The 15,178-nt window shown below is 39.4% G+C and overlaps 1 protein-coding gene and 1 long non-coding RNA gene across 5 annotated transcripts in view; one reads left to right on the top strand and one right to left on the bottom strand.

The window, feature by feature from the left end:
- LOC143842495 (uncharacterized) overlaps nt 1-15,178 on the top strand; it is a 55,507-nt gene that overhangs the window by 37,303 nt on the left and 3,026 nt on the right. The window lies entirely within an intron of this gene.
- EPB41L4A (erythrocyte membrane protein band 4.1 like 4A) overlaps nt 1-15,178 on the bottom strand; it is a 99,924-nt gene that overhangs the window by 30,214 nt on the left and 54,532 nt on the right. For 3 of the 4 annotated variants that reach the window (XM_077347776.1, XM_077347774.1, XM_077347777.1), the window contains 7 exons: nt 13,995-14,092; nt 12,232-12,379; nt 10,825-10,912; nt 8,087-8,175; nt 7,030-7,093; nt 1,625-1,716; nt 156-233 (listed from right to left, as the gene is read on the bottom strand). In XM_077347776.1, coding sequence (XP_077203891.1) covers nt 156-233; nt 1,625-1,716; nt 7,030-7,093; nt 8,087-8,175; nt 10,825-10,912; nt 12,232-12,379; nt 13,995-14,092 — 657 coding nt within the window. The remainder of the gene's footprint in view (nt 1-155; nt 234-1,624; nt 1,717-7,029; nt 7,094-8,086; nt 8,176-10,824; nt 10,913-12,231; nt 12,380-13,994; nt 14,093-15,178) is intronic. The other variant, XM_077347775.1, reaches the window with a different exon arrangement.

Genomic DNA, 15,178 nt, shown 5'->3' on the forward strand with positions numbered 1-15,178 from the left:
TTGCTTCTGTATTTTTTAAACCATTGCCAATAATGTATTCACTCGTTAAGGGGAAAAAAAGAAAATCACAGAAAAGAAAGGTTGTATGATCACTAAAGCATATACTCAAGCAAAGGATTCATTTAAGCATCTGAAGTGATAATAAACTGCATTACCTATACCGATGCTTAGAACCAAGGGAACCAAGCTTGCCAAATTTTCTTGCTAGAGAACTAGACTCATTTTCAGGCAATCTGTATGTTTTTTAAAAAAGATTTAGTAAATGCACATAATACATATGTCACATAATACATTTGCTATTCATTATTAACTTTTAACAATCCCCTCTTCAACACAATTTTATAAAGCTAAAGGTTCTGTGGACCTAAAGTCTCTGTAGCGAGGAGGAAATGGCTACTCCAGAATTATGTTCCTAACATCTGCTAATGTTGAACAAAGGTGGAACCTCTGGACAGGTGCCATTTATAATTAAAACTGCCACACAATATGCAGATTTGTAGAAAGCTTAGTAGGAGGGCAGAAAAGGAATGATGGAAAATAATGTGCTTGCAAGAAAATGAAAATTAAGAACCTGAAAACACCCAGAAACCTAATAAAAAAATTTTTATGCTGGGGAACTATTCAAATGATTCATAGTGGTGCTGGCAATAATAAAGAGCAATCTAATAGGCTGTAGCCCTAATAGTTAAGCCAGGGGAAGAATGGACTCTCAAATCTAAGTTTTAAACTTTTGCAGAACTAAATTTCAAAAGAATTTGGACCATGCCATTGCTATAAGAAAGTTGTTAACATCCTACATGTTCCTTCTATTCTTTTGATAAGGAAGACTCATTCACTGAACCATATGTTTACTACTTTCCTGCCATCTCTGCTAGCATTTTTTCTGCTCTCTTTCCATTATTCTTGTGTCTTAGTGTTCATAGTCCTTTAGCATAAAGGGGGGAGGACAAAATAAAAGTGTCCTTCCATGTCCAGACCAGAAGGTGTCTTCACTCCAGAGGTGCTGTTTTATAACTTATTTCACACTAGAGAAATGGTGGGAAAGTGCTTCTGCTACCTCCTCTGCTTGGGAGGCTGTAAACTGCTATGGGGCCTATTTTGGCACTATGTGTACTCTTCTATAATTTTATTTATTTATTTTTATACCACCACTCCTCTTGACCAAGTCATCTTGTATTTGTAGAACTGACATTTTTCTTCCTTGGATCTTTGGATACAGTGTAAAGAAATCAAATGACAGTTCTATGTATAAAATTAAGCCAAACTAATTCAGGAGAATTTAAGGACTCCCTAGAGAAGAGCCTAATGCTGGGAGTGATTGAGGGCAAAAGAAGAAGGGGATGACAGAGAATGAAGTGGCTGGATGGAGTCACTGAAGTAGTCGGTGCGAGCTTAAATGGACTCCGGGGAATGGTGGAGGACAGGAAGGCCTGGAGGATCATTGTCCATGGGGTTGCGATGGGTCGGACATGACTTCGCAACTACCAACAACAACAATTCAGGAGTTTTTGCTAAAAGCAAGCATATGGCCTGAAGCTCTACAGAACCCTTCCCTTCCCTCAATATGTATACCTGCCTCCTATAATCATACCAGAACACAGTTTGACATATGTAGCTTACTAACCTGAAGAATGTATGATGTTCTACACAGCACTTCCATAAATTTTTGCATGCGGTTTTGGTTTGTGCTTCAAAAAAGAAGGAGGTTTCATTACACTGAAATTAAAAAAAAAGAATAGAAAAGACTGGGAAGGAATCTTCTGACATAAATGATTCACATTTCATAGTTTGGGCATGTGAGAACTGATCCTTCTTTCATGTCAACCTGTGGAATTACAACAGTGTTGTAACTACTGGCTTGATAAATACTCCTCTCTTACCAGTTTGATCCTAAATACTGCGAGTCATTAAAATAAAGCTGGCTAATCAACATTAGCCCCAAGGTTCCCTTATTATAATTTTCAGAACTAGGGTAAGAAACAAAAAATCACATGGCCTGAACTGTGAATACTAGTGCAAATATCTTTTTTCTCTAGGTTTAATTTTTAGGGAAGTAAACAAAAACGTGGATCACCTTTCCAACTCAAACAAAAGACATGCCTTTTCTGACAGGATCATTCAGGTCATAAAAAAACATATCAACTGATCCCAAACTTTTAGTGGTCAAAACTGTATAGGAAAAACTCACTGAAGTGTTGAACAATATTTATATAATAAGAAACCTTCCTAAACAGACATTAAAAAAAAGAATATTAGCAGTTCATTACAAAATATGTTGTGTGCAACAAACAATAGTGACAGTGAAGAATGAACATGTTTTTCTTTGAAAGCACACATCCATCAACTGGATAAATTCAAAAAAGGGGGGGGAATTGAATGCACATGAAACATACATAACTTCTGTCATGGTCAATTAAATTAACTGAAAACTTGAAAAGAACACACCTCTATGACTGAGGTAAATTAGTCATTACACATTACACACATTTAACTAGTTTTTTGCGTTAAACACTTTGTATGCATCACAACACAAAATACATCATGCCTAATTTTTCTAAAATCCATAATCCAGCCTGGTTGTACCTATGGGAGCTTCAAAAACAGCCAGTAGTGTACAAGTAGGGCCAGGGGTAGGGGCTGATATTCAAGAAAAATGCTTAAAATTCCCCCACAGAACCCTAAGAGTTTATCTTTATTGCAGTTAAAATGGTACACTGTGGGAACAATTACTGATTACTACTAAAATTCTAGTTTAAGGCCTTTAAAAAAAACATAAACCTAAAACAATGGTTTTTCTAAGCATTTGCCAATATACACAAGAATCCAAAGAACCACATAACTAGAGCTGCATACACATACAAGCTGCCCGTGTGCCAGAGAAAGTTTTCTGAAACAGAGAGCCAGTTACTCACCATAGCAGGAAATCAGCAATCTGATTTTTTTTTTTAAGCTTACAGTAGCCAGTGCAGGAGCAAGTGACTGGGATCAGGGTTGTGGCAACTCATGGGGCCATTCCGCACGACTTTAATGTAGCAGAAGGCTTGCAAATTGTAAACGCTACTAATTTGCAGTTCCACAAGACGTCGCACACAATCTGCCACACTCCTGAAACAGTCCTGCAAAAAGCGATTCGTTGTAGCGCTTAAAGGGAAATTGGGAAAAGTGGATTCACCCTCCGAAAAGCGCTACACTCTTGCAAACAATCTGCAACACTAGCGAAAAAGACCCGTGCATTCCCATTGTTGCGGTTCCAACAAAGTCTCTCCCCCTGGCTCTCTCCTCTGAACTTCCGGTGAAGCGATCGCCATTTTTTTTTTCTCGGAGCGAGCAGAAAGAAATGAACCAGCGAGCCTTCATTCACCCAGCAAGGCTTCTCCGGCTACAGTCCCTCCACAGAAGTGCTTTAAAGCTCCCCTAAGTCCCCAAGCACAACACAGCCCTGTTTGCAAGTTCCCTTTATTTTCGGCCGAAAATCACACCCGTTCAGGGGGGAGGGGATTTTTTTTTTCACTTGGGGGGAGTGTGGTAATGATGAATCGCTAGCTCACACGCCAGCTGCCAGCAAAATGGGTCTCTCAGTTGCAAGGAATGCATATTCGTTGCAACATGTTTTTTTTTTAACCTGTTCTTAAAGGGAAAGGGGCTTTCCTGGGGCATGATAACAACCGTCCATTGGTTGTACGTTTGATTGACAGCCAGGGCCAGGACAAAGCACAGAAAAAATCGCTTCCTGTCTAGCGATTTTTGCGGGACCGGAAACCTGTGGGAAACGAATGAAACGCTACTGAATTCCACTAAAAAAGCAGGTATGCGTAACGCCGAGATTGCACTTTTAAAAATAGCATTTCTGCTTTGTGGGACCAATTGGCAACATTGGTCCTTGTGCAGAAAGGCCCATGTTATTGGCCTGTTGTCAGTCTACTAGGAGTCTACTAGGAGTTATCAGTCTACTAGGAGGAAACATGTAGGCTTTTATACATTTTCTTCTGCTGTACAACCAGAAGACATCCAGTCACAAAGCTCCTGCTGTCTTGTTCTAATTTCACCCTGAGCCACTGATCTTTGAGCTGTGAAATGCTAAAATTTGCACAATGACTTGCATAACTCAAATGTCACTTATACCTTTTGGACAACTGTTTTAAACACCAGGAACAAATAAGTATGCATCAAGTAGCAGCTTTTTCCACAGGTGGTTTAGCTTTGTAGTGGTAAAACATATAGTATGTTTAGTTTGGACTGTGCCCCAGTAATGACTCTACTACCTTTACTGTTTAGGTTTAGCAGTGCTCAGCGTTGAAACAGTGAGAAAGTGCCTAACCTATGAGACAGAGGCAGGTATTAAATATTTTGCCAAAGCCCCGTGATTCTCACTGACTTCTCATGTCCTTCTCTTGGAATGAAAAATTTTACGACCCTTGAGCGATTCATTTTCCACAAGATGTATGCCAAGTAGCTATTTTCAAAAATAAACCAACAAACAACAAACTAAACAAATCTCTGTTCTTTCATTCCTAATGATAATTTGTTCTCAACTCTAAAGAAGCATACTTATAACTCCTTAGAAAACCAATCTTAATCTCTCAACCAAACAAGCAATTATTTCATTTGACAAAAGCAATTCATAAAGGGAATACAACACAGAGGAAATATTTCAAGAAGAACAATATCTACCAAGATGCAACTTACGTTTAGATGGGCATTTTGTAGATACCCTCTTTAGGTAAGGATAAAAGTAACTTACAAAAACCAGGATTTCAATACTGCTTGTTTTATACCACTACTTCCAATATAATCTTTTCCCTCATGGATGATGTGCACTCACTATTCCAGACTTTGATTCAAGCCATCTTTAAAATGTCCTCTTGCATGACTGCTCAATATCAGCACAATTTCTCAAAAATATAGCAAGCATATTGTTTGTGCTGTTCTCTGAAATTTCCCCCATCTTATTTAAAAGTCAAGGATCAAGTCGCAAGTACAGAGAAAGCCACAGAAGTTCTGGCAGTGTCTCTCAAGACCTTTCTACCCATGTGTGCCATTGAGGAAAAAATGTCAATGATATCTCAAGCACAGGACAAATGTTTGGAACTAAAAAGTCCCGCTAGGCTGGTGGCCAGCTGGCGGAGTCTGCGTGGAGCAGGAGCCTCCCTGCTGGGAAAAGGGGGGCGATACAGCGGGCAGTTACCTCAGAGCCTCCTGCCACTCCTGGGGCCGGTGGCTCCTCCCACTCCCCTTCTCCTCCCTCCCCCTCTCCCTCGCCTGGCCCCTGCAGATGCTTCCTTTGCCACACGTGAAACAAGCTGGCCCATACCAGGCTGCCCAAGGTGATTGGCCGCCACATGGCCACGTGTCCCCCAGCGTGCGTGTGTATCCTTTTCCTTTTTTTTTACAGACCCGGGAAAGGGGGGTCTTTGTGGAGTTCTTCCAGTTGCATTAATTGTAATGCACTGTTCATTGGAAAGCTGAAAAGACAGCAGCTTTTCACAGTGGCTTGTTCACTGGAATGTAGAAGTGATGTTGTCTGTCCATCAATATGCTGTTTGGTGGTATGGTAGTAATATTCTTTTATATACAGACAATGAAGACAGGTCTACAAGTGATTGTAGAGCCATATAACCTGTGTAAAAGGACAATCCCCATAAAGGAAAAGAGTCTTCCGCTTTGGTCATTGTGAGATATAGAGACTGGCAATGTTTTCTGGATGAGTTTAAAGTCATTATAGCCCAGTGTTGCTGATATTCGTGAGTTTTCTAATTATATAGTTTATGCACTCACAGTATCAAAGAGCAAGTCAGTCACTGGCACTGGTTTACCCAACAATGCAACTAAACAGGAACTGGATTAATGTAATACTGTACTCTAGTCTCAGATGTGTGTGTTGTAGGATTTGCTTCTCATAAGCTAAACAGCTAATTGCATCACTGACCTTAAAGTTTCCTCATAACAATTCCTACATTTTATAATATATCTAAGCAGGACTTTAGTTAATTTCTAAAGCTGCTAAGTGGAATGACTGGTCTTTTCCTATTATTATTATGAATAAACCAGGATTGGACAATCATAGATTTTTAACAGCATTGACATTTTCATAGTCTGTCATTCTTAATTTAATTTTCCTGGAGGAAAAGCTAGAAGTAGTACAGTTCTTCAAGTAATCATAATGTGAAGTTTTATCTAAGCAGGAATTCAAAGTACTAAAAGCAACAAATTGTTTTCCACATGCAGTTGGCTGTTTTGTGAATGTTCTGAGGGGAGGGGGAAGTGTTGCATCATCTGGTTCTTCCTCCTCCCTGTTAGATTCAGTCCCTCTGTGCTTCCTGGGCTGGTCAACACTTTCCTCCCTGGCCTGTGCCTAAGAACCTCCTTCTAGGGAAAAATTCACATGCCCATCACCCTTTACCTTCTTCCTATAGGCTTCTCAAGTTTCTCCCTGGCCATTGAATACATAATTTCTTTATCATAGCAATATCAGCTTTTGGGGGAAGGGAATTTGCATTGGGAAAATGGCAGAGGGGGAAATAGTTAAACTCACTCTTCTGGCAGCATGGGTCCAATCCAATCTCCTCTCCCCCCTCCTTGATAGTTATAGAATTTTTTTTTAAAGGAAGACCAAGCATATATCTTCAATATGTTATCAGGTTTGGTCCAAAGACTCTGATAATCCTTGGATAAATCTTAGCAGACAACAATTTACTGGAGAAAACCATAACATTTCTTCCTTAATACTTTCCTTGTTATTATCTCAAAAGTTACATGGAAAAATAGAGAAAATATAAATGGAAACATTGTTCAAATAAAGATAGCTTTCTCTCATTACCATTTAGATACATTTAAATTCAGGTTCAGATGTCTGTTCTCATAACTAATACCTAGTGCCAATCTCTGTTTATCCTTACCTACCTCACAGAATTCTGTAAAGCATTATTTACTCTGAGCTCCTTGGAAAAAGGGCAGGATAAAATACACCAAATAAATGTAATAAACTTAATTTTCAGACTATAAATAACCCCTCCCCCCAAAAAAACTTACATCTTTTCCTAAGACTCTGAGTTCAAACTGAGTTTCCTTGAAGTGGACCTTTGTAATTCTAGGCCTAAATGTTAGGACAAGAGAACATATGCAAAAAGATTAAACCATTTAAAAAGAACATTTGGAATGGATGAAGGCTTTACAGTAAGTATACACAAATCTAGCTAGGAAGAACCGACAGACATTAGTAGTATCATGTAGTGCAAATCTAAAATATTTATGCCCCATCCCAACTCTTTCAAGGCAATTTCTGTAATAGTAAAATGTTACAAAATTAGGAGTAGACAAAAATAGAAGTTTCAATCATTTAAAAACCTCTTCTTAAGTACAATCCATAAAATCAGGGACAATAGCTTGGACTATGCCCAAAAGATCATCAGTATTGAGAGATAAATTATCCATTTAATCCAAGAAAACATGGAACTGTGGGTCAACTATCTTTCACAAAAACTTAATGATACTTGGAAAACCATTGGGATCAAAGAAATTCTTCAGGGTCATATCTTTGAGACCAAAACTAGACCAACAATCAGAAGTAATATAGATGCTTTCTTGTTAAAGATGGCACCTAATTAAACTTTGAAGGAAGTATGTTTATCACTAACTGATAGCCATTAGAAGAAAAATTCTGATATAGAAACCATTAGGTTAGAGGAAACTATTCCTTCCAGCTCATTTCATAACATTATATTATCTATCATCTATTATATTTACAATAAAAACTAGAAGTAGGGGTATATCCAGTGAACCACAACTCTGCATCCAAAATGGAACTTTCCTGCCTCTACCCTCCCATACTGTAGCTCCTCCCCCAAACATTGCTCCTGGAATACAGCAAAGTTTGCAGTAAGAGCCCTGGGTACAACATGGGGGTTCTGCAATGGAAAGAGGAGGCAAAAATCTCCTTCTCTTCTAACAGCACAAGTGACCATCAGCTGGCAGGAAAAAAGAACTAGATACAATAAATGCTTATAATGCATTATTTGTTTATTTTCTTGAATTTCTATATAGCCCTCCCATAAGGCTCAGGTTGCGATGTGTATTAAACTTGACTTACCAGAAATATTTTCCAACTTGCTTCTTATTCTTATAGACAACCACTCCAACAGGAGTTAATCCTAGAAAATATTCAGATTTGTTCTCACCCTGAAAAATAATTTTTAAAATATACATGTAAATGCATGCATGCACTTAAAGGACATCACTTTCTATCTTCAAAACTTATTCATCATACATTCAAATTCAAGAAATTCAATAAGCTACAACATTGTTTCCATAAATAAGACACGTTGTAAATGCTTTCATACTGACAGTAAAAAAAATGACAGTTTTATTTGATGGATTGTTTCTTCTATTATTAAGCCATAGAAGAATACAAACATATCACTTCTTCTCTTGAGAGTGAAGCATATGCATGGAAAAAGAGGGCTTAACTCCTCCACCCTTCCCATGTCAACCAGCCAGAAATTATCTTCTTTGCGGATCAGGAAGAAGTCAGGTTATCCACACTACATGGGAGAGGAAGAACCCTTTCCCACCTACCAGTGCCACAGCCCCTAATCAGATCTCTCTTTCTCATGCACATATACTTCAGATTTTTAGGCCAAATTATTACTGAGAGCTCCAGCTCAAAGAACTCCAGCATCACAAATAATATGACCCTCATTCATCTCATGAATCTTAACCAGTTCTTGCTTTGTTTTATTTGTAATATGAATGTAAAACTTATATTATTTACAGAGTTAATTTACACTCCAAAGATCTCCCTCTTACTTATTCTTGTACTACATAAAGTAGTCTCTGATTTATTGCAAAGATTACTTGAAATTAGTTTTGTTTCCACTTTTCCAAAAAGGTATTGGGAAAACTGATAAGTTCTGTGGGATCCAACCTACTGTTGAAACATGTATTTTTCCCCACCAGTAAACAAGGGAGGAGGGGTTTCTTCTTACCAACAAACAAAAACAGGATCCGAATGCACAACAGTCCTATGAGATGGAAGAAGTAAGTAAGGGGGGGGGGGGGGATAGGCCTACTCTGGCAAGAAAGCTGACATAATTTAACCCCATATGTGGATCCTATATGTGGTCTTCCACCAAACCATGAAAGTAATGGGGAAGCTCTTGAAAATGGGAGTGCATGGATGTATCATAGCAATTATGCTCATGAACAGTTGTCAGAAGAGAGAAACTGTATACCATTGCCAATCTCCTTCTACAAAAAGAACACTGTGTAAATAACACGTTTCAGAGCAGAAAAGATCTCTGTGGGCAGTTCATAGAAACAGTAAGTCCTGTGACTTCCTAAAAACAAATTTTGGCATTTGTCTTTCTACACAGGGAAAAATAATAACAGGTAACAAATTCCAGAATAGGGAGGAATCATGTTAGATTCATCAAATCGAGGCATTCTTCTTCAACTCTCAGTTTTGTTTTGAAAACGTCTGTGATTTAGAGTTTTTGTTTTTAACAGATTTGTAACATTTTAAAGAGTAAGGCCATTACATGAAAATAAAAATATTTTGATTCTGTTAAATTTAATGCCTGCTTTTGGTTCTGTTTGTCAAAAGCACAATTGCAAATCATACAGTTTTAATTAATAAGCTGGTGATGGAAAGATATCAGTTAAAATTTCAAATACAAAAAAAAAGAAAACATGTTACAAACAGAAATCATTTTTAAATGCATATAACCTCAGCATAAACCCCCACAAATACTGAGCTAATTATTTATTTTTATTACTTTCACATTTTAAAGACCTTACTCACATTCTTGAAGTATTTTGATAGTTCATGTATGAACACATCCTCTGTAAAAACCCTTGTTCCAACAATTAGCATAAATCCCTCAGATCTGTTATCCATATTGTTTTGTTCCAGACGAGTAGGCTTTGTATGAAAGAGTTTGTATTTTCATACTGAAGACAACTATACTGGAACAAAACAAGCATAAGCCTCCTTAATCTACTGTCTTTCAAAGCATGTGCTTCTATGGATTTAAGCCTCACTTAAAGAGGGAAAAGGCAGAGTAAAATGTTATGAAATAGCTTGATTACCTTACATTTTGTGAGCTGAATCTTTATCATCCAGGAACTGCACAACTAGGTATACCAAGTCTCTTATGTTGAAAGGAAAACTGCTTTTAAAACTGAACAGAATTTCAAAACCTGTTTGCAATATAGCATGAGATATCTGCTGCTGAAAGAACTGAAAATGTGTCTATGTGTATGTAAAGTACTGTCAAGTTACGCCTGACTTATGGTGACACCGCAGGGGTTGGCCTGGGGGCCAGAACCAGTCCATCCAGGTTCGTTACCTGGCCCACAAGCAACTGGTGTGAGGGAGGGAAGGCAAGAAGATGCTCGGGGTGGGGGGAGGGTGAGCAGGTGAATGTGGTGTGTATGTACATATCCCTTGGTTTTAGAAATTCATGGGATTCAAATCCCTGTCTGAAACTTGCTATGGTTTCCTATCTCTACTGCACCAGTGTAGTCCAGTAGAGAAGCAGGCTTTCTCACAAAAAGAACAACACCTATGATATTTGATTGGGAGGTGGAGATTATCTGGGCCTTATTCATTTTGAAATATTTTACCCCACCCGGGCCCTACATCAAAGGCCAGACAAAATTCTTATACATATGGATTGCCACTTTAGCTTCAATGATACATTCTGTAGAAACTTCTTATGTGCATCTGAAGCCAGTATCTACAAAAGAAATCTTGCTTGATGGGGCAACAGCCTGCAATAGGGTACATAATTACACTCATGTAGGCTTTTCGTTTAAAATATTACTTACATAGACAGGATGAAGATCAACACCGTACATTTCAAGTGTCTTTGCTACTCCTAAGTAATTCATTTCTGCCTCAGCAGGAACTTGGCCCCTATTTAACATAATAATTATAAAGATAAACAGAAATATTGAGAACAGGCTCACCCAGCAATAATATAAAATCCCCTGGGTATATGGATGTATTTCTTGCCAGGGAAAAGGAAGGGAAGGGCCATTCTTTCAAGATCATGATGCCACCACAAAGGCAAACACTTCACCTTATCACCACTTCAATCTCAAGGTGGAAGGACCTCAAAATATCTTTGTAGATTGGTAGAATCACATAGGAGAAAACTATCATTCAGATACCCCAGGGTTAGTTCATGGAGAGTTAAAAAAAAGTAAAACAGCATTTTGAATTGTGTCCAAAAGCAAACCAGTAATTATAAAAAAACATAATTGCACATTGCCCTTTCAACTATATTGCCACAGTTTTTTTGACCACCTCTAAATTTCTTGAAATGGCTATAGTTTTCCAGCTTGGATACGGCATTCAAGCCTGCAATCTTCTTATCAAAGACTCCTCGTGAGTGGAAAAATAAAAATGAATAAAATAAGTAAATGACTCCTTAATCCACAATCACCTCATTTCTGAAACAGGCTTTACCTTTTCCTTCACCTTTTTGATTGACAGAGAAAATTCTGTTAAACAACTATGTTGACTGATAAGCTGAATCTTACAAATAATGAACACTGCTTACTTCTGTAAAATATGCTCTTATTGCTGTAACTCTTTATCTCTCTTTCAGTAGATGGTGCGTTTCTGTACTTATCCTCTGGATGGAAGCTAAATATTGTTATATTGCAATGTAAATAGTTACTATAAAGTATAGCAGAAGAGTCGGGTATTAAATCATATTCCAGAGAAAGAAACTATCTATCTACACTATAAGCTGATATTGGCTTTATGCCACTTTGTCATGCCCTGAAAAAGGCTGGGAATTGGAATATAAGAACTTGTTGATTTCTATTTGAGATCCCTAGTAATTCCCCATTGAATTATAATTTCAAGGCAATAAGTATAGCCCTTTATATATGTTATATTGCTTGAAATTTTAAAGGTAACCCATGCTCTCCTGGTATGCATGAACATCATTTGGGACAATGAATAAATGTCACTTTGGACAAATATATGTACTTCCTAGCAACACACATGACACAGTCTCCAAGTATGCAAGAAAAGAGGGTCAAAAATGTAACAGCAGAAACAGTCTTATTGAACCAGGTTCAGTAGGTAGTATAGATAAGCTTAAATAGACTATGTATAAGCTGTACAGATTTAAAATAAAAATCTTCTTTATTCACAGCAGTGCACTTTTTCCCTTGAACTTTTTAGTGCAGGGTTAGCTAATACAAGCAACCAATACTTACATCAGAGTTTTGTGCATCCGTTCTATAGCATCTTCTAATTCTTCTTTCTGGTCTGGAACAAAGCGGTATTCTGATACATAGCCAGCAATGTGCTTGTATGGGTCATAATCTCCAAGCTCAGCTATACAGAATATACAAAAAAAAAACACTTTTTGGGTGTAATTAACACAAGCCTCTTTCCCAGCACAAGCATCAGAACTAAATATAACACAACTAAATTAATATAAACCTGGAAGACCAGAAATGGGGAGGCTGAGTACTCTAGGTCAGGGGTCTTCAACCCCCGGTCGGCGGGCCGGTACCGGGCTGTTAAGGCCATGGTACCGGGCCGCCAGCGGCCGCGCCTGCCTTCCCCCCCCCGCAGCGAGAGGGGGGAAGAGGCCAGCGACGCAAACGCGCACGCGCGGAGCCACCGTGCATGTGTGTTGCGCCCCCTGCTGGCGAAAACGCGCACGTGCGGCTGTTCTGCGCATGCGTGTTAGTGCCACCTAGCGGCAAAAACGTGCATGTGCGGCAACTGCGCGTGCGCGTTTACGTGCAGCTGCTGTGGCCGGGCCGCCAGCTCTCTCCCACCCTCGGAGGCGGTCCCCGACTACAAGAAGGTTGGGGACCGCTACTCTAGGTAGTTTAGACCCACTAAAATAAATTACAGGATTCTCATGACTTTCGTAGAATTACTGCACTCACAATGAAGTGGTTGGTAACAAATGATCTAAAATTGTCTTCTCTGCACTACATATAAGCTCAGCTCAAGGCTCCAAAATTTTTTCATAGGTGAGGCATAATTATCCATGAAATTGTATCAGAAGAAGAATCATCAGTTGCATTAGAACATACACCCCATGTTTCTGTGTGAGTTACACAGTTCAGGGTGTTCCTCCCTTTGGAAGTAAAGTGACTGTCATGATTCTGGGTCTAAGGCTGAGAAAAGAAGAAACCTGTAGGCCTCAAGAAAACCTTTCTTCTACGATAGGCCTGCATTTCCAAAGCACCTTCCAAATTTATGATTGGACTATGGAAAATAGAGGGAAATCAGACATCTATGTCTGTTAAATGGGTAGAGCTCCAACAGACAGCATATAAGGTCCTGCCCAGAGAAGGAAGGTGTCCTCACTGAGCAGCAGTGAGGTTGCTCTTAGACAGGGGAGGGTCCAGGGCTTACTGGAAGAGCCTCCCCACTTCAGTCCCTGGCATCATCAATTGAAAGCAGGAGATGTGAAAGACCTCTAGCTGAGAGCTGATTCCTTGTCCCATGGCAGGATAAATTAGGCCTCTGTGAATCACATACTGAAACAGAATAGAGGCTAAGTAAGTTAATCATATCAGGAAGCTTTGTTGATTTCCAGCTGCTTCTTTTTTGTGAGTTTGGTCTGTATTTTCATTACTTTACTACTTTACTACATTTAATAAACCAGTTCAGTCTGCCTGGGTTCTTCTCATGTCAAATTTGGCCATATACCAGGACACACCCTGACTGAAGCAAAACTGCCTGGGGGCAGGTAGAGTGTTTTGGGCCCTCTCTAGTGAACCCCTAGAACCAAGCCCTTGCCTGCTCCAGGCCTGAAGGGAGCAGGCGGAAAGGAGGAGGTGTGCAGGAAGGGAGAAATCCCCGGAAGGGACATTCTATCTGTGGCAATCTGCATCATTCCATCACACATACATCATTGGCTTGAAGCATGTATAATAAACTTCCGCCTTTTAAAAAAGTATTGCAGAAAGAACTGACAATAGAAGTGCAATATCATTTGAACAGAAGCACATACATTGTATTGCATAAGCTCCCAGCTGAGCAGCAATGTTGAAAGGACAAGGCAAGCGGCCTTGCAAGAGATCTTGTTTCACCTGTAAAAATATCTGGTACCTAAAAACAAATGCAGAAAATAAAATTACTAGATAATGATAAACATCCAAATGGACTAACATTTTAGTAGTTCTAATTCTTGTTTTAATGCTTATAATTTAATTTATCATTAACCTCCGTTTTTGTACTACAATTTTATGTTTTTACCTCCACTGTAATCTGCCCTGAGTCTTACAAGATAGGGTGGGAAATAAACATAATTATTATCATCATATTTTATCCAAAAGAAGCACAATTACATTAGCTTCAGAGAGGCAGGTAATCCCACAGCAAAAACCTGAAATCATCAAATTGGATTATATTTTTTAAATTTCTCACATTGGTATAATGGAGAATCAGAAAACACAGGACAGTTTTTTGCTTTGAGGAAAAGACATTGTTGGGTTTCTGTTTTCAAAGGGGAGGGCATCTGCCCAGGAGGAAGTTGTTAAACCCACTGACAGAATTGTGCATTATGGCCAAACTGAGGAACTTTATTATATTTTGGATGGGTCATTTGATTTTGAAAATAAATGCACATCCAGAACATATTCTGGATCCAGTGGCACCTTAAAGTCCTATGAAGTTTTATTCAAGGTACTAGTCTGAAAGCCCGTTGTATCCAGGAATGCAACGGGCACTAGCGCGCGACTGGGCTGACAGCTGGCTGGTGCGCAGTAGTCAATCTGGTCCTCATGCTGTCGGCCAGGACAACAGCACCACAGCCAGTTGGCCTGGTGGATGGCAGCTGAGGAAGTAGCCCTGCCGGCAGCTGGGCCAATGGTGCCACGACCAGTTGGGCCAGCACAGCTGGGTTGATATGCAGCGGAGGCCAAGCACCTCAGGAGCGCCTTTCTCAGCAGCCAGGCAACGTCTGGCCATGAGGCTGGCTGAGCGCCTCGCAGCCAGCTTCTGGAGGCGAGTGCTCTAGGGGTACAGGCAGAAGCGCAGGCCAGACACCTGGATGTGTCTCGGACAGCGCTCCACCTGAAGGGGTTTTTCACAAATATTAGAGCCACCAATGGTTAGGATAAGCTTTGATCAGGGGTCCCACGCAAGCCAAGTATCCTAGAAATATATTAAAGACTAGATCTGAATTAAATCTTG

The sequence above is a fragment of the Paroedura picta genome, chromosome 7, assembly GCF_049243985.1.
Source record: "Paroedura picta isolate Pp20150507F chromosome 7, Ppicta_v3.0, whole genome shotgun sequence".
NCBI lineage: Eukaryota > Metazoa > Chordata > Lepidosauria > Squamata > Gekkonidae > Paroedura > Paroedura picta.